This window comes from Chiloscyllium plagiosum, unplaced genomic scaffold (assembly GCF_037043375.1).
Source record: "Chiloscyllium plagiosum isolate Xiang-an unplaced genomic scaffold, Cpla_swu_hap1 HiC_scaffold_35, whole genome shotgun sequence".
Classification (NCBI taxonomy): domain Eukaryota; kingdom Metazoa; phylum Chordata; class Chondrichthyes; order Orectolobiformes; family Hemiscylliidae; genus Chiloscyllium; species Chiloscyllium plagiosum.
Window position 1 is genome coordinate 28,242,800 of NW_028270173.1, and position 23,268 is coordinate 28,266,067.

The 23,268-nt window shown below is 51.4% G+C and overlaps 1 protein-coding gene across 1 annotated transcript; it reads right to left on the reverse strand.

Moving 5' to 3' along the window:
* Window positions 1-1,560: 1,560 nt before the first annotated feature.
* rps5 (ribosomal protein S5) lies at window positions 1,561-22,151 on the reverse strand. The gene is made up of 6 exons (XM_043678050.2): window positions 22,129-22,151; window positions 19,686-19,791; window positions 15,037-15,246; window positions 5,323-5,451; window positions 3,938-4,036; window positions 1,561-1,680 (listed from the first exon to the last, which is right to left on the reverse strand). The coding sequence occupies exons 2-6, from the start codon at window positions 19,788-19,790 to the stop codon at window positions 1,612-1,614; spliced, it is 612 nt and encodes a 203-aa protein (XP_043533985.1). The 5' UTR covers window position 19,791; window positions 22,129-22,151; the 3' UTR covers window positions 1,561-1,611.
* Window positions 22,152-23,268: the final 1,117 nt, after the last annotated feature.

The window sequence follows — 23,268 nt, forward strand, 5'->3', positions numbered from 1 at the left end:
TTCCATACTAGCAAAGATTTCAATCAGCGTAGTTAAAAGCGACACCCAGTGATTGAACGTTAGATCTATGGTGCTACATTTGGTCGTGGTGGCATTGATAGTGGGGTGAAGAGAGAGATAGCGATCAGGAGGATCTCCTCATTAGCCTTCTGCTGTGTCAAGACCAAGAATAGTTGCTGACCCATGGGGTGGGTTGTTACACCTGTCTCTTTTCCTCAGTTACATATTCCCAGCTTTCCACCGACGTACTGGAGGCTGGAACCAATAAACACCGCAGGTGCTGGTCGAGTTGTTTTATCATCAAATCCCTACAGTGTGGTCATATTCCTTTCGTTCCATTGAATCCACACCAACCTACCCACAGTCCCCTACCCTATTTCTCATGGCCAATCCAACTAGCCTGCACATCTCCGGACTGTGGGAGCAAACCGCAGCACTCAGAGGAAACTGACAAGGGGAGGATGTGTAAACACCATGCAGACAGTCGCCCAAGGGTGGTATCAGACCAGAATCCCTGGCGGTGAGAGGCAGGGGTGTTACCCATTGTGCCACCCTACTGTTACTGAGATTGGTATACTCAGAAACATAAAGTACGTCCTGATAGGTTGCTACCAACATGTAGACAAATTGCATCTCTACCATTGCCTGTACGTCAGCTCAACCAACTGGCTGTTATAAACCATCCTGCTGATTGACGATTTCGTGTATGTGATGTGTACAAAAAAAAACTTGTAAACTATTTCCCAATAACAAAAAAAAGGTACAAGGCGCAGTACTCGCAGGGGGGGAGGGGGGGGTCCTCATTTTACTATATTAAAAAAATGCAAGAGCTCCTTGACTTCCATCATACACTCAGCAGTAAAACATCCTAAACATTAGCAGCTTAAAAGACTTTCTCCTGGTATTCCAACTACTTTTTGCAATGCACTGAAGAATGCACAGCACATTTTGCCGTGCATTTCATCAAAGAACTGTACTGAGAGGTCACAGCGCAGGACGCAGCCATTCTGTATGTATTGGTTCTCTGTAAGAGTAACTTACCTAGTTCCACTCTACTGTCTTTTCTCAATTCAATCTGCCTCCACTCTCACTTGGGATATTGGATTCCCAACTAGTCACATACTGCACAAAAATGCATTTTCTTATATTGCCACTGCATCTTTTGTTTACGGTGAGCAATGCGGCAGCCAATATGGACACAGCATGTGTCCAATAGTCAGATAACGACATGACATGCACTGAGAGGTAACTATTGACCAGAACACCAGGGATAACTCCACCGGTCTGCTCTGAAACATGGTGCCATGGTGTCTTTCATGTCCACCTCACTGGCCTTTATCCAAAGGGCAGCCCTCTCCCAGAAGCAGACCATCAGTCCAAATCTTTCTGCTCAAGTCCTAGATTGAGATCCAAACTTGGAATCTCACGAACGAGAACTCAGCCACTACTGACATGCAACCAAAGTAATGGCACTGCAGCCAAAATGTAGACCACCCATTTCCCCTCCTTCCTTTGTAAATGTTCTGAACTGTTGTCTTATGAAGAGCGTGGGAGTCAAGGTCATCTTTTGAGTAGCTTTATTAGAGAATACAGATTGCAGACATCACAAAACTAACGGTTAGACTTGGCCACACGCTCCAGCTCATCCTTCTTCTTAATGGCATAAGAGTTGGATGAACCCTGCAAATAGAAAGAGACAATCATTAAACCATTGTTGGTAGACTGGGTACACCTCCAGCAGCCATCCTTTTCTGAAAGCTTTAAATCCTATCTAAGTATTCCCTCAAACTGACCTTGCAAAACACCCAAAACTCCAAAATACAAAAGCAGGAACACAGACACGATTATTTGAATAAAGACATGGCTCACTCTTGCTCCCATACAATCCAGATCGTGCCCCAGGTTGCGTGACATGCTGTAGGAGAAAGGATCTTCTAAGCCTGCAGCTTTACACTGCACATGTGCTCTTCACAATGAGCAAGGGATCAAATGGGATGAAACCTCATGATGGGAATAATTTTAGGGCAGGCAAGTCGGAGAAGGTACTGCATTGTGGCCAAGTCTGAAACTAGGATGGTCACTGAAGCAACTGGCTCCAAAACTCGGTGAAAGTGATAAACTAGGAGGAGCAGCCAAGCAGTTCAGTAAATACACTAAGTCAGATAAGTATCAAAATACGTTACACATTCAGGTAATTACTTATAAATGGTGTTTGGCAACAGAGGAATGCTATCCAGAACATTCAATAAACTCTCTGCCCCCTTTCAACAAATGCCTCAGGACCTTTGACAACCCTTTGAACAAACATCCCTATTGTGGCACCTGCTGTAATGTAGTTTGCCCATATGCTATTTGTTCAGAGGGTGCATTGACTTGGGCGGGTTACCTAGATTGAGATGAAGGCCCAACCTACATATTAAAGCCAGGAGAAATACCACCTTAAGAAAACACAGAAGGAAGTTTTAAAATCAGAATTCAGGCTATCCCAGAAAACAGCTCCATAGATGTAGAAGCAGGTTATTCAGACCATCAAATCTGCTCCACCGTTCAATGAAATCACGATAATCCTCAACTCCATTTCCCTGCCTTTTCCCCACAACCTTTGATTCTCGTGATTACAAGCCTGCCCATTTCAGCCTTGAATATACTTAAATGATATAAGCTCAACAGCCCTGTGGTAACAAAGTTCCACAGACTGACTACCCTCAGGGCAAATTCCACATTCATCTATATTAAATGGGTGACCTCTTATTCTGAGATTATACCTCCTAGTCCTCGACTCTCCCACAGGAGGAAGAAACCGCTCCTCACCTACCCCGAAGCATCCTGTGTGTTTCAAATCTCTCATTTTGCTAATCTCCAATAAGTACAGTCTCAACCTATTCATTCACCATAACTGGAATCACCCCAGTGAATCTTCATAGACTCCCTGCATTGCCAGTATATCTTCCCTTGGATAGGGGCAGAGTAGACTGAAGGGAGTTTACCACCACCTTTCTTAATTATAGCATCGAGGGCTTTCAATCCACTGAAATATCTTGAAAAGATCGAAACAGTTAGTCTTACTCCTTAGTACTTGGCCCCAGCCATGAAAAGTTCCCTTTCAAAAAGCAGTAAATCCTCCAGTAGTCTTTCAGACAGTGTATTACACATCACAATTTCCTGAGTCCGAACTTCCCGATGTCATCTCTTTCCTAGTGGTATTATCACTCAGCTATTAATCCAGAGGCTCCAGTAAAGTTCAAATGCTTTCATAGCAGACAGTTGTTTTCGAATTCAATAAATATCCAGAATTAGGAGACTCACAATGACCATGAAATCATTGATAATTATCATGAAAGACCCATCTGGTTCACTAATGTCCTTTAAGGAAGTAAATCTGCCATCTTTACTGGACCCAGACCCACAGCAATGTGGTTGATACTTAATGTATTTGGGATAGGGTAATTAATGCTGGCTTGGCCACTGGTGCCCATTTCCAATGAATGAACTCTAAAAAAATACTATCATGTCTCTGTTGTATTTTAAAACCCATAAAGTGAGAAAAGGATATTCATCACCCCATCGCATTTTTCATACCAATTATGGTAAAGTCTTCCACGTGACGCACAACCACAGTCATTCAACGGCTTGCAATTTACATAATTGCCAAACGTAACTCTCCAAACACAAAAGGTGGATTTATACAAACAGAAATTCGGAATGACACAGCAAGTCCTTTGAGAGACAGTAATGAAAAACTCACTGATTTAGTTCGGACCCTTTATCAGGTCGACAAACCCTTGGCCTTTCAGACGCAGGCACTCCTTTGTTTACAAAAGATCTCTTTTCTTTTTCCCTGCAATGCAGAAAGGGACCCAGCCCACGCTTCAAGCATTCCATTACAAAAAAGGGACTTTTCTTTTAAAAAGTATCCTTCATCGTGATGACAACTTACCTTTGCAGCGTTGATGAGCTCATCAGCCAGGCACTCTGCAATGGTTTTAATATTCCTGAATGCAGCCTCCCTAGCCCCAGTACATAGCAACCAGATAGCCTGCACACAAAAACAACAAAAAAAAGGTCAGACACTCAAACCTTGTGAGCACCCCAAGCTGATTTATTTTTTAAAGATTAGATTCACTACAGTGTGGAAACAGGCCCATCAAGTCCATACTGACCCTCCAAAGAGTCACCCACACCATATTTACCCCTAACTAACACACCTAACACTACGGGCAATTTAGCACGGCCAATTCACCTGAGCTGCACATCATTGGACTGTGGGAGGAAACCCACGCAGACACAGGAACAACGTGCAAACTCCACACAGACAGTCGCCCAAGGTGGGACTGGAACCTGGGACGCTGGAGCTGTGAGGCAGCAGTGCTAACCACTGAGCCACCGTATCGCCCATTTTAGAGGTACAATCGTCTCAAGCATCCAGCTCTGACTCTAATCAAGTAGCCAATATCTACAGCACAGTTAATCATGAACAAACTCACACGTACACTCGACTTTTCACATTTCCAGGACAGTTCAGAAATGTGCATTTATGTATCCCTTCTCACAACCTGCAGATGGCCTCAATAGCACTTTGGGCCCAATTTTAACATGACAAGGACCCACCAAGCAAGTGTAATGGCTGGTTGACCTGGTGTCAAAATGTCAGCTCAGTGCTCAGCCAAGATATTAACAGAACTGCCATGAACTTCAATCCAACAGCATTGAGGAATCTTTCATCATGAACACAAACAGGCCCACTCCAAAAGACAGCACCTCCAACACCGCAGCTGTCTCCGTGCAACACTGAGGTGTCAGGCCACACTGTGAAATCCTCTGCCAGGTAAATTTCGGACAAACATTTGACGGGCTAGGATATTGATAGATATAGAAACAAGGTGGGCAAACGAATTTACAAAATCAATCAACCCTGGTCTCGCTGATTGCTAGAATAGATTCAAACAGCTGAATAGCCTCATCCGTGTTCCTAGTAATTAATAAATTTGTATGATTCTGTGTAGAAGTGCAAGTGGATTAACAGCAAAAGGTATTTGACACCAAATTTCCTACATAAAACAAACAGCTACCTATCTTACTAATGTGCAAATAAAGGCAGTGAGCTCCCTTTATGGACAATGAAAATATTTTCCCAAATACTGCAGTACAGTGAGTAGCCAACAGAGGGAGCAACAAGCACATCTGTCGGGACTCAAACCACAACTCAGTCTGGACTAAGTGGTAGAGAGTGAGGTATTGCCCAGGCCAAACTGCACACCCCAAATTCATGTGAAGAAAAATGCCAGCAGCGCTGGAAAAGTGAGCCCCCTGCAATGCCTATACCTGGTTAACCCGTCTCAGTGGGGATACATCGACAGCCTGCCTCCTGACAGTGCCTGCTCGGCCAATACGGGTGGAGTCTTCACGGGGTCCACTGTTGATGATGGCATTCACCAGTACCTGGAGTGGGTTCTGAGAAGCACAAAGACAGGGTTAACATACAGACTCCAGGAATGATAACCACCTAACACCCAGCCACAGCCCAAAAACATTGTTCACAGCAGACCGTGCTTTGTGCTGCACTGCTGGGAAGCAAGTTGGAAAACCCAGGATCAAGCCCCACCACACAAAGCAGCAATCCACTGTCACCGAGGATCTCTAGGGACAGATATGGACTGGCTGCCACTACTCACACCCAAGAGCCACTATGTCCATTTACTAGACCCAGGTCCAATTTCACAACACCCTTTCCTTGATGACAGAGATGAGCTGAAACCAAGAGGATTTTTTAAAAATATGAAAACAAAAAGTTGTTGTGGGGGGGGGGGGAGATTGGATGTTCTGTGTTAATAGCTGGAGGGCTGCAATTACATCCACTCACCCTGCATTCAACTGAGAATTTAGGAGACTTCTTTAGTTACATTCAAGGAAAGGCGTCAGCCAATTATACACAGGAACCTCCCACAACCAGCATATTTTAACCCATCGTCAACTGGGAGATAAAAGATAAATACCAGGCACCGGGGAGGAATTCCCTGCATTACTTCCAAGGGATCTTTTACATCAACCTGAGACAGAAGGCAAGGCCTAAAGTTTAATGCTCCACACGAGAAGTGGCATCTCTAACACCACAGCATACATTGAAGCAGCAGCCTTGATTTTATGCACAACTCCTCAGCTCCCTCAACCAGAGGCAAGGGCGTTGTCACAGGGGACTTGATGAGCCACTCAATCTGTTGCTACTGTATACAACCAAATGGCGAAGCGTGTGGCCACCTACTGGCCACACTATGCAGACAGAGTACACTCAATTCAGGCAAATTACAAAGCAGCAAGGTTAAACTGGGGGAGAGAGCGCAAGAGAGAGGGAGCGCGAGAGAGAGGGAGAGAGAGAGCGCAAGAGAGAGGGAGCACGAGAGAGAGGGAGAGAGAGACAGAGAGAGAGAGAGAGAGAGAGAGAGCGCGCGCGAGCTGGAGAGAGAGAGCGCACGCGAGCGGGAGAGAGAGAGAGAGAGAGAGAGCGCGCGCGAGCGGAGAGAGAGAGAGAGAGAGAGAGAGAGAGCGCGCGCGAGCGGGAGAGAGAGAGAGAGAGAGAGAGCGCGCGCGCGAGCGGGAGAGAGAGAGAGAGAGAGAGAGCGCGCGAGCGGGAGAGAGAGAGAGAGAGAGAGAGCGAGCGCGCGAGCGGGAGAGAGAGAGAGAGAGAGAGAGAGCGCGCGCGAGCGGGAGAGAGAGAGAGAGCGCGCGCGCGGGAGAGAGAGAGCGCGCGCGCGAGCGGGAGAGAGAGAGAGAGAGAGAGAGAGAGCGCGCGAGCGGGAGAGAGAGAGAGAGAGAGCGCGCGAGCGGGAGAGAGAGATAGAGAGAGAGCGCGCGCGAGCGGGAGAGAGAGAGAGAGCGCGCGCGAGCGGGAGAGAGAGAGAGAGCGCGCGCGAGCGGGAGAGAGAGAGAGAGCGCGCGCGAGCGGGAGAGAGAGAGCGCGCGCGCGAGCGGGAGAGAGAGAGCGCGCGCGCGAGCGGGGGAGAGAGAGAGAGAGAGAGAGAGCGCGCGCGAGCGGGAGAGAGAGAGAGAGCGCGCGCGCGGGAGAGAGAGAGCGCGCGCGCGAGCGGGAGAGAGAGAGAGAGAGAGAGAGAGAGAGCGCGCGAGCGGGAGAGAGAGAGAGAGAGAGCGCGCGAGCGGGAGAGAGATAGAGAGAGAGCGCGCGCGAGCGGGAGAGAGAGAGAGAGCGCGCGCGAGCGGGAGAGAGAGAGAGAGCGCGCGCGAGCGGGAGAGAGAGAGCGCGCGCGCGAGCGGGGGAGAGAGAGCGCGCGCGCGAGCGGGGGAGAGAGAGCGTGCGCGCGAGCGGGGGAGAGAGAGAGAGCGTGCGCGCGAGCGGGAGAGAGAGAGAGAGAGCGCGCGCGCGAGCGGGAGAGAGAGAGAGAGAGAGCGCGCGCGAGCGGGAGAGAGAGAGAGAGAGAGGGCGCGCGAGCGGGAGAGAGAGAGAGAGAGAGAGCGCGCGCGAGCGGGAGAGAGAGAGAGAGAGAGGGCGCGCGAGCGGGAGAGAGAGAGAGAGAGGGAGGGCGGGGGAGAGCGGGCGAGGGAGAGCGGGCGAGCGGGAGAGAGAGAGCGAGCGGGGGAGAGAGAGAGAGCGCGCGCGCGAGCGGGGGAGAGAGAGAGAGCGCGCGCGCGAGCGGGGGAGAGAGAGAGAGCGCGCGCGCGAGCGGGGGAGAGAGAGAGAGCGCGCGCGCGAGCGGGGGAGAGAGAGAGAGCGCGCGCGCGAGCGGGGGAGAGAGAGAGAGCGCGCGCGCGAGCGGGGGAGAGAGAGAGAGCGCGCGCGCGAGCGGGGGAGAGAGAGAGAGAGAGAGAGCGCGCGCGAGCGGGAGAGAGAGAGAGAGAGAGCGCGCGCGAGCGGGAGAGAGAGAGAGAGAGAGCGCGCGCGAGCGGGAGAGAGAGAGAGAGCGCGCGCGCGAGCGGGAGAGAGAGAGAGAGAGCGCGCGCGCGAGCGGGAGAGAGAGAGAGAGAGCGCGCGCGCGCGAGCGGGAGAGAGAGAGAGAGAGAGCGCGCGCGCGCGAGCGGGAGAGAGAGAGAGAGAGCGCGAGCGGGAGAGAGAGAGAGCGCGCGCGAGCGGGAGAGAGAGAGAGAGAGAGCGCGCGCGAGCGGGAGAGAGAGAGAGAGAGAGCGCGCGCGAGCGGGAGAGAGAGAGAGAGAGAGGGCGCGCGAGCGGGAGAGAGAGAGAGAGAGAGGGCGCGCGAGCGGGAGAGAGAGAGAGAGAGAGAGGGCGGGGGAGAGCGGGCGAGAGAGAGCGAGCGGGGGAGAGAGAGAGAGCGCGCGCGCGAGCGGGGGAGAGAGAGAGAGCGCGCGCGCGAGCGGGGGAGAGAGAGAGAGCGCGCGCGCGAGCGGGGGAGAGAGAGAGAGCGCGCGCGCGAGCGGGGGAGAGAGAGAGAGCGCGCGCGCGAGCGGGGGAGAGAGAGAGAGCGCGCGCGCGAGCGGGGGAGAGAGAGAGAGAGAGAGAGCGCGCGCGAGCGGGAGAGAGAGAGAGAGAGAGAGAGCGCGCGCGAGCGGGAGAGAGAGAGAGAGAGAGAGAGCGCGCGAGCGGGAGAGAGAGAGAGAGAGAGAGAGCGCGCGCGAGCGGGAGAGAGAGAGAGAGAGAGAGAGAGGGAGAGCGGGCGAGGGAGAGCGGGCGAGGGAGAGCGGGCGAGGGAGAGCGGGCGAGGGAGAGCGGGCGAGGGAGAGCGGGCGAGGGAGAGCGGGCGAGGGAGAGCGGGCGAGGGAGAGCGGGCGAGGGAGAGCGGGCGAGGGAGAGCGGGCGAGGGAGAGCGGGCGAGGGAGAGCGGGCGAGGGAGAGCGGGCGAGGGAGAGCGGGCGAGGGAGAGCGGGCGAGGGAGAGCGGGCGAGGGAGAGCGGGCGAGGGAGAGCGGGCGAGGGAGAGCGGGCGAGGGAGAGCGGGCGAGGGAGAGCGGGCGAGGGAGAGCGGGCGAGGGAGAGCGGGCGAGGGAGAGCGGGCGAGGGAGAGCGGGCGAGGGAGAGCGGGCGAGGGAGAGCGGGCGAGGGAGAGCGGGCGAGGGAGAGCGGGCGAGGGAGAGCGGGCGAGGGAGAGCGGGCGAGGGAGAGCGGGCGAGGGAGAGCGGGCGAGGGAGAGCGGGCGAGGGAGAGCGGGCGAGGGAGAGCGGGCGAGGGAGAGCGGGCGAGGGAGAGCGGGCGAGGGAGAGCGGGCGAGGGAGAGCGGGCGAGGGAGAGCGGGCGAGGGAGAGCGGGCGAGGGAGAGCGGGCGAGGGAGAGCGGGCGAGGGAGAGCGGGCGAGGGAGAGCGGGCGAGGGAGAGCGGGCGAGGGAGAGCGGGCGAGGGAGAGCGGGCGAGGGAGAGCGGGCGAGGGAGAGCGGGCGAGGGAGAGCGGGCGAGGGAGAGCGGGCGAGGGAGAGCGGGCGAGGGAGAGCGGGCGAGGGAGAGCGGGCGAGGGAGAGCGGGCGAGGGAGAGCGGGCGAGGGAGAGCGGGCGAGGGAGAGCGGGCGAGGGAGAGCGGGCGAGGGAGAGCGGGCGAGGGAGAGCGGGCGAGGGAGAGCGGGCGAGGGAGAGCGGGCGAGGGAGAGCGGGCGAGGGAGAGCGGGCGAGGGAGAGCGGGCGAGGGAGAGCGGGCGAGGGAGAGCGGGCGAGGGAGAGCGGGCGAGGGAGAGCGGGCGAGGGAGAGCGGGCGAGGGAGAGCGGGCGAGGGAGAGCGGGCGAGGGAGAGCGGGCGAGGGAGAGCGGGCGAGGGAGAGCGGGCGAGGGAGAGCGGGCGAGGGAGAGCGGGCGAGGGAGAGCGGGCGAGGGAGAGCGGGCGAGGGAGAGCGGGCGAGGGAGAGCGGGCGAGGGAGAGCGGGCGAGGGAGAGCGGGCGCGAGAGAGCGGGCGCGAGAGAGCGGGCGCGAGAGAGCGGGCGCGAGAGAGCGGGCGCGAGAGAGCGGGCGCGAGAGAGCGGGCGCGAGAGAGCGGGCGCGAGAGAGCGGGCGCGAGAGAGCGGGCGCGAGAGAGCGGGCGCGAGAGAGCGGGCGCGAGAGAGCGGGCGCGAGAGAGCGGGCGCGAGAGAGCGGGCGCGAGAGAGCGGGCGCGAGAGAGCGGGCGCGAGAGAGCGGGCGCGAGAGAGCGGGCGCGAGAGAGCGGGCGCGAGAGAGCGGGCGCGAGAGAGCGGGCGCGAGAGAGCGGGCGCGAGAGAGCGGGCGCGAGAGAGCGGGCGCGAGAGAGCGGGCGCGAGAGAGCGGGCGCGAGAGAGCGGGCGCGAGAGAGCGGGCGCGAGAGAGCGGGCGCGAGAGAGCGGGCGCGAGAGAGCGGGCGCGAGAGAGCGGGCGCGAGAGAGCGGGCGCGAGAGAGCGGGCGCGAGAGAGCGGGCGCGAGAGAGCGGGCGCGAGAGAGCGGGCGCGAGAGAGCGGGCGCGAGAGAGCGGGCGCGAGAGAGCGGGCGCGAGAGAGCGGGCGCGAGAGAGCGGGCGCGAGAGAGCGGGCGCGAGAGAGCGGGCGCGAGAGAGCGGGCGCGAGAGAGCGGGCGCGAGAGAGCGGGCGCGAGAGAGCGGGCGCGAGAGAGCGGGCGCGAGAGAGCGGGCGCGAGAGAGCGGGCGCGAGAGAGCGGGCGCGAGAGAGCGGGCGCGAGAGAGCGGGCGCGAGAGAGAGAGAGAGCGGGCGCGAGAGAGAGAGAGCGCGAGAGAGAGAGCGCGAGAGAGAGAGCGCGAGAGAGAGAGCGCGAGAGAGAGAGCGCGAGAGAGAGAGCGCGAGAGAGAGAGCGCGAGAGAGAGAGCGCGAGAGAGAGAGCGCGAGAGAGAGAGCGCGAGAGAGAACGCGCGAGAGAGAGAGCGCGAGAGAGAACGCGCGAGAGAGAGAGCGCGAGAGAGAGAGCGCGAGAGAGAACGCGCGAGAGAGAACGCGCGAGAGAGAGAACGCGCGAGAGAGAGAACGCGCGAGAGAGAGCGAGCGCGAGAGAGAGCGAGCGCGAGAGAGAGCGAGCGCGAGAGAGAGCGAGCGCGAGAGAGAGCGAGCGCGAGAGAGAGCGAGCGCGAGAGAGAGCGAGCGCGAGAGAGAGAGAGAGCGAGCGTGAGAGAGAGCGAGCGCGAGAGAGAGAGCGAGCGCGAGAGAGAGAGCGAGCGCGAGAGAGAGAGCGAGCGCGAGAGAGAGAGCGAGCGCGAGAGAGAGAGCGAGCGCGAGAGAGAGAGCGAGCGCGAGAGAGAGAGCGAGCGCGAGAGAGAGAGCGAGCTCGAGAGAGAGAGCGAGCGCGAGAGAGAGAGAGCGAGCGCGAGAGAGAGAGCGAGCGCGAGAGAGAGAGAGCGAGCGCGAGAGAGAGAGAATGAGCGCGAGAGAGAGAGTGAGCGCGAGAGAGAGAGTGAGCGCGAGAGAGAGAGAGAGAGTGAGCGCGAGAGAGAGAGAGAGTGAGCGCGAGAGAGAGAGAGCGAGCGCGAGAATGTTGGAAATACTCAGTAGCTCAGGCACTGTCCATGGAGAGATGAGCAAAGTTAATATTTTCGGTCCATGTAACCTCTCAATAATACAAGGAGAAATTAGAAACAGGGCGTCAAGCAAAAGGGTGACGGGTTAACAGGAAGCTGTGTTACTGGATAAAAGACAGGCGAGACTAAATGGAACGTTGAGTTCAGGTGTTGGGATGCCACGTTATGGTTGTAGAAGACATTGGTACGGCTACATTTGGAGTACTGCATTCAATTCTGGTCACCCTGCTATAGGAAGAATGTTATTCAACTGGAAAGGGTGCAAAACAATTTACAAGGATGTTTCCAAGACTGGAGGATTTGAGTTAGAAGGAAAAGCTGGAACTTTTTTCCCCTGGGGTGTAGGAGGCTGAGGGGTAACCCTATGAAGTTTATAAAATCATAATGGGCATAGATAGGGTGAATAGCCAAGATCTCTTCCCCAGAGTTGGGGAATCCAAAATTAGAGGCATTTGTATTTAAGGTGTGAGGGGAAGGTTTAAATAGGACCTGAGGGACAACTTTTTCACACAGAAGGTGGTGCATATATGGGACGAGCTGCCAGAGGAAGTGGCAGAGGTGGGTACATTTAAAAGACATTTCGACAGGTATGTGGATATGAAAGGTTTAGTGAAATATGGGTCAATGCAGGCCAATGGGACAGTTTAGGATACCTGGTCAGCATGAAACAGTTGGGCCAAAGGGTATGGCACTATGATAGAAGATTTACTCCTTCAGCAAAGCAGTGGAGATAGGGCAAGAAACAAAAAAAAACATTTGGAGCAGAGAAACAAGTATGCTGACGACTAAAATCAAAAATAAATAAGCAAACCAAGAGAAGGAAACAAAAATGGGGCAGAGGATTATGGTCTAAAATTGTTGAACTCAAAGTTGAGCCTGGAAGAGTGCAATTGCCCAGTTGGGAAATGGCATGGTGCTCCTTGATCTCTTATGCTGAGCATCAGTGGGGCAGTGAAAGAAGCTGAGGGCAGGTGTCAGTGTGAAAGCAAGGTGGAGAATTTAAATAACTACCAGAATCTCAGCTTCACGTTTTAAGTTTTTAGACTGAACTAAGATTTGCTCATCGTTGAGGTGATCACGTTGTGAGTAGCGAATGCAGGAAGTTAGATCGAAAGTGCACATAATGGCTGGTTTATTTGCAAATGTTTGGAAGTTTGGAACATGCAGACACCGAGTAAAAGGTTACATCTACATGCGGGGAAAGGTACCCGGAAGAGGGACTGAGGATAATTGAGGAGCAAACCAGGACGTCACAAAGGGAATTGTCCACTTGGAATTCTGAAAGGAACAACAGACACGCTCAGGGTGGCAGGAAACAATCTGACAAATACAGAGGGCGAGTGGTAGAAAGTAAAGTCAAGGCTAACCATATCACGACCCTGGGAGGGATGAGCAAGAGTACAATCAAGGTGGACAGCTTTTGTACCAACCAGTTGTTTGGCACTGAGCACAGCTGGGGCTGGGGGGGGTGCTGAGCTTCATTTGCAAAGCTGCCACCTGTATCAAGACCTCTGGATAACTAGCTGGGTTAGAAACCAGCTGCACATACACGATAACACAAGTGAATAAGTGAAACACCAGTCAGTTCGCTGGTCCAACTCTTAACATCACATCAAGTTTGAGCCTCAGTTTCCTCCTGTAATACAAAGGAATTGGAATTCTGACCTAACATTTTCCTTATTAAATTCAACTTACCTAAAATCTGAAATAAAAACAAAGTACTGGAGCAACTCAGCAGAGCGTGTGGAGGGGAAAACCAGTCTGATTCTTTCACTTAGACTCGGGGCAAAATAGATTGTCGGGGTTGCCCCTGGCTGAAAGCAGTATGTTATGGCTGATGGTGGCTCGCAGTTGACATATAATGGTTGAGGGGACTTTTAGCTCTTGCACCTCTCCTGGTGCTTTATATCAGTTCCAAGAGTTCCAGTCTTCTGGCCCCAGCCAATGCCTCGTCTCCATGGCTGTGCAATTCCTACATGTCCATCGTCATCAGGACAGTCTGTGGGCTCTCCACTTCATTTGAAAGATGGCCTGAACAGTGTCTACCCACCACCAACACCCTCCTATATACACAGCCATGTTCATTCTCACTTGGAACAACTCCTCCTTTAACTCGTCTTACTTTCTCTTGCTTGTCAAAGGTGCACATTATGAGTACCAGCAAGGGTCTCAATAATGTCCGTGTCTTTGTGGGGAATTTGACAGGAATATTTCCCGTTCCAGTCCTACTTCAGCCCTTCCCACTACATTCTCTGATTCAATGACAACATCAGTGCTACTACAAATTCAATGGTCTGCTTCCAATTTCCACCCTCCTCTCACTTTCAACCGCTCCAACTCTTCCCTTTCCTTCCTTAACTTCACGTTTCCATTTCTGATAACAGGCTGTCCAACAAAGTCCATTACAAACCCACCAACTTCTACAATACCTTTATCTACACTTCCTCACAGTCTGTTTCTTGTGAGGATTCCATTCCATTTTATCAGTTTCTCCAGTCACATACATTCCAATGATGGCACTTTTCACTCGGGTGCCTAAAACATCATTGTTTTCCTCAACTGAGGAACCCCCCTCCCCAATGCAATCACAGGTTAACACTTGCCCATTCACCTCCTCGTTCCTCACTGTCCAAGGTCCCAAATATAAAGCAAAGCAGCATTTTACTTCTGCTTCTTTCAATCTAGTCTCTCGTACTCATTGCTTACAATATGGTCTTTTTATATTGGTGATACCAAACGCGGCAGCACAGTGGCTCTGTGGTTAGCACTGCTGCCTTACAGCACCAGGGACCCAGATTCAATTCCACCCTCAGGCAACTGTGCAAACTCCACACAGATTCTCCCCATGGCTGCGTGGGTTCCCTCCCACAGACAAAAGATCTGCAGGTTAGGTGGACGGGCCATGCTAAATTGTCCCATAGTAGCCAGAGATGTGCAAGCTAGGTAGATTAGCCTGGGGAATTGCAGGATTACCAGGGCAGGGATACTCTTCGAAGGGTTGGTATAGACTTGATTCACCGAAAGATCTACGCCCAAACAGTAGGATTCCACAGAACTCAAATTGTGTGCTGCTCACTTCTTGGAATGCCTCCACTCTGACCATAGCAATGACCCTGAACTTTCAGGTGCCTGCCATTTCAACAAGCCACCTTGCTCTCACGCTAACATTTTCAGTGAGGCACAATGCAAGAGCGAGGGACAACACCTCCTTTTCCAATTACACACTCTACAGTCTCGAAGACTCATTATTGAACTCAACATTATCGAGCGTGACCTGTGAATGCCATTTTTCTTAAATCCCTGACAACCTGCTGACTTCACTCTGAACAGAATAGACCCATTTTACTCATGCTGGTTTACATTTGTAACTAATTTCCATAGCTATCCCCTCTTTACCACCATTACTTTTGTCTTTTGCTCTGGGCTTCCCATAATCTGATTCACTTGCTACTCCTTTCCAGGTCACAGGATAGACACTGTTCAGGCCATCTTGCTTTCAGTTTCGAAGATGAGTCACAGTGGACTGGAAGCATTAACTGCTTTTCTCTCTCTCTCCCTCCAGATGCTGCCAGACCTTCTGACCTTTCCTTCCTTACCGCACCAGGGGATGCCACTCACCTCACCGGTCAGTAGGTGGATGATCTCAAAGGCGTGCTTCACAATCCGCACGGTCATAAGCTTCTTGCCGTTGTTCCGCCCATGCATCATCATGGAGTTGGTGAGACGCTCCACAATGGGGCACTGAGCCTTACGGAAACGTTTTGCAGCGTAGCGCCCAGAGCTGTGAGGGAGGTACTTGGCATATTTCTCCTTGACAGCGATGTAATCCTGAGGGAAGGAAAGAAAGAGTTCAGCAAGGCTTCACGCGCAACCAAAGACAACTAACAAATGTGCCAAGAAACAAGCGAGTCGGTGGGATGCAAAGGCAATGGAAGCAGATTCTAAAGTCTTTTTCAATACTGGGCCAAATAAATATATGCCCAGTGATGAGGAAAGAGCAAGACTAAAGGGACAGATTCACCAAACAGCCAGGTCAGACATAACCAGTCCAAACAGCCTGCTCACAAGTAGAAAGCAGTCCCCCCAGTGGGTCACCAATTACCTCACACAGTCAACAAGTCCAGAGGCATTAACACCAGCGCAAATATGAAAGGATTAACAGAATGCAGTGAACTATCAGCAGGACAATATTCCTAAACATACCTTAGTTGGTGGGCACCAACTAGAAACAAGTATTGTACTGCAAAACGCAAAGGAGTACCAGTGTCTACTGACAAAAGTAAACAGCTTAAGATGACAGGCTTTGACAGCAACCACATCTCTGTCTATACTGCCAGGGTTTGCGAGGAGACTCAGGGGATTTTGAAGGGAGTCAGGACCTACCCAGAGTCCCACCATTGTCCAACAACAACTCATACCTGGGCAAGTTTGCAGCCAAAGGGAAGGAAGATTCTGTTGCCACAACAAAGACATGCATCAAAATAAAAACATGAAAACATGCTCTGCACATGAGAAAAGTACATAATGTTTATTCCCTTGGCCTCACTTCACAACCCCATACATTTTGCTTTATTTTTTAAAAAGGTGCTGCAGCTTCCTCTCAAATATCTTGACACTTGTGCATTTAAAATTTCAATCACTCCCAGTATGATTAGAAAAAAAACCCACTGTTTTGTTTTGCCAATTAGTTTATATCAGTGCCCTCACAATACAGCTACCAATGTAAATCTTCCCCCATCCACTCTGTCCAGAACTCTAACAGTCCAAACGTCTGTTCCTCATGTCTGGAACTATTCTTGCTCATCTCTTTTTGCATGCTCTAAAGCCTTCACATCATTTATCCAGAAATGGATAAAACAACGCATTCATTGTCTAACTACTGTTTTACACAATTCTATACTCTACACCCTTACTAATAAATCCAGAATGCTATATATTTAAATACACTCTCAACTTGCCCTTTCCAAATTCAAAGACTTATGCACATACACTTATCCTCTTCCTTTGTTTACTATGTTTCCAATTATACCCCATCTCCTCAGTCTGGGTCATCAATACATTAGGAAGAGCGATATGCACCGTGATAGACGAACTATAAACATTCCTCCAAACTAAAGTACAGACAGTAGTCACTACTTTGTTGCAGCAGCTGATCAAATGGATTTGGAACCCGTGTGCAGAATATCAAACACACTGCACTCATCAACACTCTTACCTCTTTAAACAAAACGTTCCATGGCAACTTTGCTTAATTTAACCACATTTGCTGAAGAAAGTTATAATTCTGGTCTCCCAATTATTGGTTCTAGAAATCTCCCCCTCCAGCAAGGTTATACATGACTGGCCTGCAGTGGCAGGGCTTCCAGTTACTAAAAGTGAGCACCGATTGAAAGACAAGTAGAAGACCATTGTAAAAAGCCCGACTGTTTCATCTTTGATGTGGTCCACCTACTGGATGGTCGAGCACCTCAAGATTCACATTCTGCTTCTTTTGACAGTGGTGGGGGACTAGACTTCACGGGGGATCAGCATTTACCATTGGAGTGCACTGGGACCTCAATGAGCAGCAGATAGGTTTAGCACACAAACTGTGAAATAGATACATGAAGCATCCAAACAGTCAAAGACCCATCATAGGTAAACACAGAATAGCTTATACTTTTCAGTACTAGCACCCACATGCAGCAAACAGGTGACTGTCCATTACTGGCAGCTTTAGTTGAGGGAAGGCACTCGTGCATTCTAAACAAGGTGATGGATCAATCGACACGTAGCAGCGGAATTTAAGGGGACATTTCAAACATCCAAAAAGTGTATGCCTACTCTCAACAAAAGTCCTAAGGTGTGACATCCACCATTTGAATTAATTAGAGGTTAAGAAAATCATCAAGGTGAGAGGCATGTCAGATAATTTGCCAGAATATAAGAAGCAGCGCAGAAAGATTCGGAAGTTAATCAGGAGCTAGCTAGGAATGCAAAAATGGATAGCAAAATTTTCTAAAAGCTATTTGAAAACAGGAAAGTCTTGCACCTCTAAAGAATGTGAATGGGGAATTAGACAAAGAAATGATGCCACATGAAATGGACAAAGATTTTGCTTCTGTCTAATTGCAAAGGTCACAAAAGCCATTCCTGCAATAGGTGTAAATGAGAGGGAGGATTGGAGAGCACAACTTAGCTAAATCACGAGGTCAGCGCACTGAGCAAACTGGCAAAGCAGTGGAGGGACAAGTCTCTGGGTCCAGCTGGATTTTATCCTTAAGTCTGAACAGGGTCACTAATGAGGATAATAGGTGCATTGGTATTTATTTCCAGAAGTCCCTAGTTTCAGAAAAGGTTCTATCCAAATGAAAAACAGCAAGTAAGCCCTCTAAGCAAGAAGAGAGAGATAGAAAACAGGCAAATGCAGACCAGCTAGCTTGAAATGAGGAAGATGTTAGAATTGAACATTAAAGTGATCAGTACATTAAAAACTCAAGGATATCGGGAAGAGTCAGCATGCTTTCGTCAATGACAAACCACGTTTAACAAATTCAGAGTTGTTTCGAAATATAACATGCTATGAAACGGGAAGTCTGTAAATGCAATAGGTTTGAATTCCCACAAGGCATTTGATAAAGATACCACAAAAGATTTTTGCAGAAAATAAAAACACACACTGTAGGCGATAACATATCAACAGCCAAAGGATTGGTTGGCTGGCAGAAAGCACAGTCTGTATTAACATTTCTGTCTGATTAGCAGGATGCAAGTGGAGTCCGCAGGGGTCTGTACTGGGGCTTCAATTTTTAAAAATTTGCAATGACTTCGATGGGGCAACAAAGGCATGAGCATTAAACTGTTAGATAGGAAAGCATGCTGTGAAGACAACATAAGGAAGTTGCATATGGATATACATAGGTTGAATGAATGGGGGAAAAAAAATTCAGTTGGGAATATAATGTGGAAAAACGTGAAGTGATTCGCTTTGGCAGAAAGAGCAAAGAAGCAGAATATTACTTAAAGAGATTGACTGCTGAATGTAGCTGCTCAGGCACATGAGCTACATGGTTAGTATGTGGGTACAGCACAGCATCAAGAAAGCTAAGACCATAAGACACAGGAGTGGAAGTAAGGCCATTTGGCCCATCGAGTCCACTCCGCTAATGGGATGCCACCCTTTGTTACGAGAGGAATTGGACACAAAAGAAAGAAAGTTCTGCTTCAGTTATGCAGGGTGCTTGTATGACCATTTTAAAATTAGGGTTTGTAATTTCAGGAGAGATGTGGAAAAAAATGTCTGAATGTTTGTGACTTTAGAACGCTGTCTTAATGCGGTGGAGGCAGGGACACTGAAGATTTTTAAGGTTAAGGCAGTTAAGATTCTGGTCAGGTAGAACACTGGGATAGGTGGGAAACATAGAATTTGAAAAAAAAACTGATCATAAATACTTGGCTAGGCAGGCTCAAGGGGTTGAATGGTCCACTTTTGTTCCTATTTCAAATATTTGTAGGACATCAGGAGAACACATTGTCCCATCTTCAACTGGAGTGCTGGCAGCACACACAACCTGGCGAGAAAGTATCACGCAGCTAATTGTTGGCACCCAGGTACAGCATCCAGGCACCGATTTAGACACCCCCGAAACCCAAATCTGCTATCACAGGTTTGGTGAGGGTGAAGATCGGTTAAAATACAGGTCTCCACAAACATGGCGAATTTGGCAGCGCTCACATGTCTGAATCAGAAGGCTTTGTATTCAAGTCACACTCCAGAGGCTGAACACAACCATCTATACAGCTGCTGCCAGTGCTGCGCTGAGGGAGTACTGTCTTTCAGGAGAAGCTAAGCCAAGATTTTGTCCATGCTCAGGTTGGTGGAGAAGGCTCTGTGGTGATACTCTGTGGAAGAATAGGCAAGTTATTCCCCAGCATCCTGAATAATAGTTATTGCCGGAACAAAAATACAGTTATCAGTTTCAGAAAAGGTCCCATCCGAATGAAAAATAGCAAATAAGTCCTCTTTTCAAAAAGGGATGGAGGTAGAAAACAGGCAAATGCAGATCAGCTAGTTTGAAATGAGGAAGATGCTAGAATTGAACATTAGTGATCAGAACATTCAAAACTCAAGGTTATCGGGAAGAGTCAGAACGTTTTCGTCCATGACAAATCACGTTTAACCAATTCAGACTGCCTGGCGTATTTCCATCATTACAACTGTAACAACACCACGCAAAGTTGTGGGAAAACTCAATAAAGAGGAGGAATAAGGAACAGCTCCAAAATACCTGGAGGGAAATGTCATTGATCTGGACATCATCTGTGCTCCATTTGCCAAACAGCTTGATCTCAGGGGTCTCTGCAACTGCGGGCACACCTTCCCACTCAGTCATCCTGCAAAAAGAGAGACCGTGAGATAATACATCAACCTAAATCAAATTGAGAGAAGCTAAAGTAAGAGTGGCAAACTCTCAGGAGACAAAAAATTAAGGGACATTTCAGCACTAAGCAGCATAGATCCAGGGGAAGTGGTCAAGGGGCACTGTCCAGTGAAAGCAGAGCACAACGCTCACGTGTGAAACCTGTGCACAGGCAGAAATTACCCAGAAGCATTCTCCCAAGGGACATTTTGATTGCCCTGGAGTACACACAGAGTTCCCGAACCCTGGGCATGGGACGAGCGCTTAAAAATACGGGGAGGGTTCAGTAAAACCCAGGTCGCTCGGCGATCTGAGCATGTTAAGCGTGTGGCAGAGACAAAGCCTTCTAGAAGACAACAGACGTGAGCCCTTGCCACTTATTGTTAGCAGATGAAAAGACTGGAGGGAATAGAAACAGAAATTGCAGTAAAGATCAGCAAGGTCGGGCTGCATCTGTGGAAAAAAACCAGTGTAAACATTTTGGGCCAGTGACCGTTCCTGAGAACTGAAGGGAAAGGAATTCAGGACGAAGGAAAGGGTGGCTCAGAGGATTTCAATGGAGGAGAGAACATGTCAGCAATGAAGGAAAAATAAGCAGGAAAGGGGTTGGAGGAATCAGAGGACAGGAATTTTTGGGGGGGGGGGGGGTGAAATCAGACTGAACAGGATTCCAGCTGGGTGGGGTGCAAAGAGGATGAGATGGGGGGGGGGTGCAACCAGACGGGACATGATTTGGGGGGCAAAACCAGAGAGGACAGCATTCGGGAGGGGGGTGTGAAACGAGTGAGGCTGGGATTCAGGTGGGTCAAATCAGAGAGGATAGGGTTGGGGAGGGAAGAATCAGAAAGGAAGGTTGGGGAGAGAATCAGAGAGTAAGGGGGAACAGCCCCTTCGACTCTTAGGATTTTAGATTAGACATTAGATTAGATTCCCTACAGGGTGGAAACAGGCCCTTCGGCCCAACCTCCGTGACTAACTGGTCAGGTCCATCCCCAACCCCAACCCACCCTCCCACCTTCCCTTGCCACCGCAGGGATTGCAAAACCTGCGCCCACAGCTCCTCCCTCACCTCCATCCAAGGCCCTAAAGGAGCCTTCCACATCCATCAAAGGTTTACCTGCACATCTACTAATATCATTTATTGTATCCGTTGCTCCCGATGCAGTCTCCTCTACATTGGGGAGACTGGGCGCCTCCTAGCAGAGCGCTTTAGGGAACATCTACGGGACACCCGCACCAATCAACCACACCGCCCCGCGGCCCAACATTTCAACTCCCTCTCCCACTCTGCCGAGGACATGGAGGTCCTGGGCCTCCTTCACCGCCACTGCCTCACCACCAGACGCCTGGAGGAAGAACGCCTCATCTTCCACCTCAGAACACTTCAACCCCAGGGCATCAATGTGGACTTCAACAGCTTCCTCATTTCCCCTTCCCCCACCTCACCCTAGTTCCAAACTTCCAGCTCAACACTGACCCCATGACTTGTCCGGACTTGTCCGACCTGCCCAGCTCCTTTTCCACCTATCCACTCCACCCTCTCCTCCCTGACCTATCACCTTCATCCCCTCCCCCACTCACCCATTGTACTCTATGCCACTCTCTCCCCACACCCACCCTCCCCTAGCTTATCTCTCCACACTTCAGGCTCACTGCCTTTGATTAGATTAGATTAGATTACATGTGGAAACAGGCCCTTCGGCCCAACAAGTCCACACCGACCCGCCGAAGCGAAACCCACCCATACCCCTACATTTACCCCTTACCTAACACTACGGGTAATTTATCATGGCAAATTCACCCTGACCTGCACATCTTTGGACTGTGGGAGGAAACCGGAGCACCCGGAGGAAACCCACGCAGACACGGGGAGAACGTGCAAACTCCACACAGTCAGTCGCCTGAGGCGGGAATTGAACCCGGGTCCCTGGTGCTGCGAGGCAGCAGTGCTAACCACTGTGCCACCTCACACGGTCCTGGCACAATCACTGGGCGAGGGGCGAGGGGCGGGGGGGGGGTCAGTACCTGAACACGAGGACCCCGCTTCACGTGGCTCTCACACACACACACAGGCTCCCAGCCCTGTGACCCTCCCCCACCCCCCACTGGAGTCCGAGGCTGAGGGCCTAGCTCTCAGGCCGCGGGCACACCGTCCTCCTCCTCCACCCCGCTCCCCGGAACCTTCCCCTATCCCGGGCCGGGCCGGGCCGGGCCGGGCCGAGGCGAGGCCCCCCTCCTCCTCCTCTCCCCCGGTGTCGGTGTCGGGGCCGGGGCCGGGGCCTACCCTCAGGCCTCCCCGCTTCCCCCGCACCTGCTCCGCTCGCGATCCTCCGCCGAAAAGACCCGTCTACGGGTTGCACCGAGATCATAAAGCAGGGGCCGCGCCACTTACCTCCCCCCCCCCCGGCTCCGCGGAGCACGTCTGTCCCCGCCCCCCCCCCGGCGCGGGCTGCCGAGGCTCTGGGCATGCGCAGTTCCCGTAGATGGCTACGCCTCCGCCATCTTTCGTATGGACACCCGGGAGAATCTCTCCCCACCCCCCTCCATTCCCATCATGGAGCATGCGCGTCGGTGCCCGCTCGCCATCTTTACTCTGGGCAAAGGGGAAACCGGCGCGGCGCCATATTGAATGTGGGCAAGTTGAGAGCTGGCCATGAGGTGGTGAGCGACTAGAACTGGACTACCTTTCCACCTCGCCCCAAAAATGATTAATTAAAATTATTTTCTTTTTTTTTTAAAAAAAGTTCATTCAAAAATATGAGTGTTACTGTCATACACTGCCAATACCCTTGAAAAGTTGATGGTGGACCTACCCTATTGAACCTCTGCAGTCATTGGGGGTTGCAGGTCCACTCCTCAATGCCATTTTTGAAGGAGGTGCACGATATTTTAACCCAGTGTCAAAGGCAGTATATTACTAATGTGGGATATAAATGAATTAATGTTATTTCTGCAAGTATAAATTCTGATACAGAATAGGAATGAGAAAATACATATTCAGCAAAAAGAAAGCATGAGACGTGAATACAGAACAATGGTGGATGTATGGGCAAACAGGAAAGCATCTGTTTCCCCCTTACATGGGGACACAGGAACAAACCCCAATCAAAGAGGTCAAAGTGGCCTCTGGATGGAAATAGATGCTGATAGAAGAAAAGATATGCCTAATCAATAATCTATAATAGACTGACGTCAAACACCCTTATGGGAGTCAGAGATAAGAGTTTGTCACGGACAAAACAGGATAAACAGAAGTTGTGAGATAAGTCTTAAGGAAATGAGTGACGTAAGCGAAGCAGGGAACAGACAATGGAATAAGGAAAACATATGGTATAAATTGCGAGGGTTTTTTGGATATAGTGTGCATTTTGTCATTACCTTACCAGGTAATTAGACAAAGCACCCATCTATAGGTGTACAAATAAATGGCTGATCAGAAATTAGTCTCGGA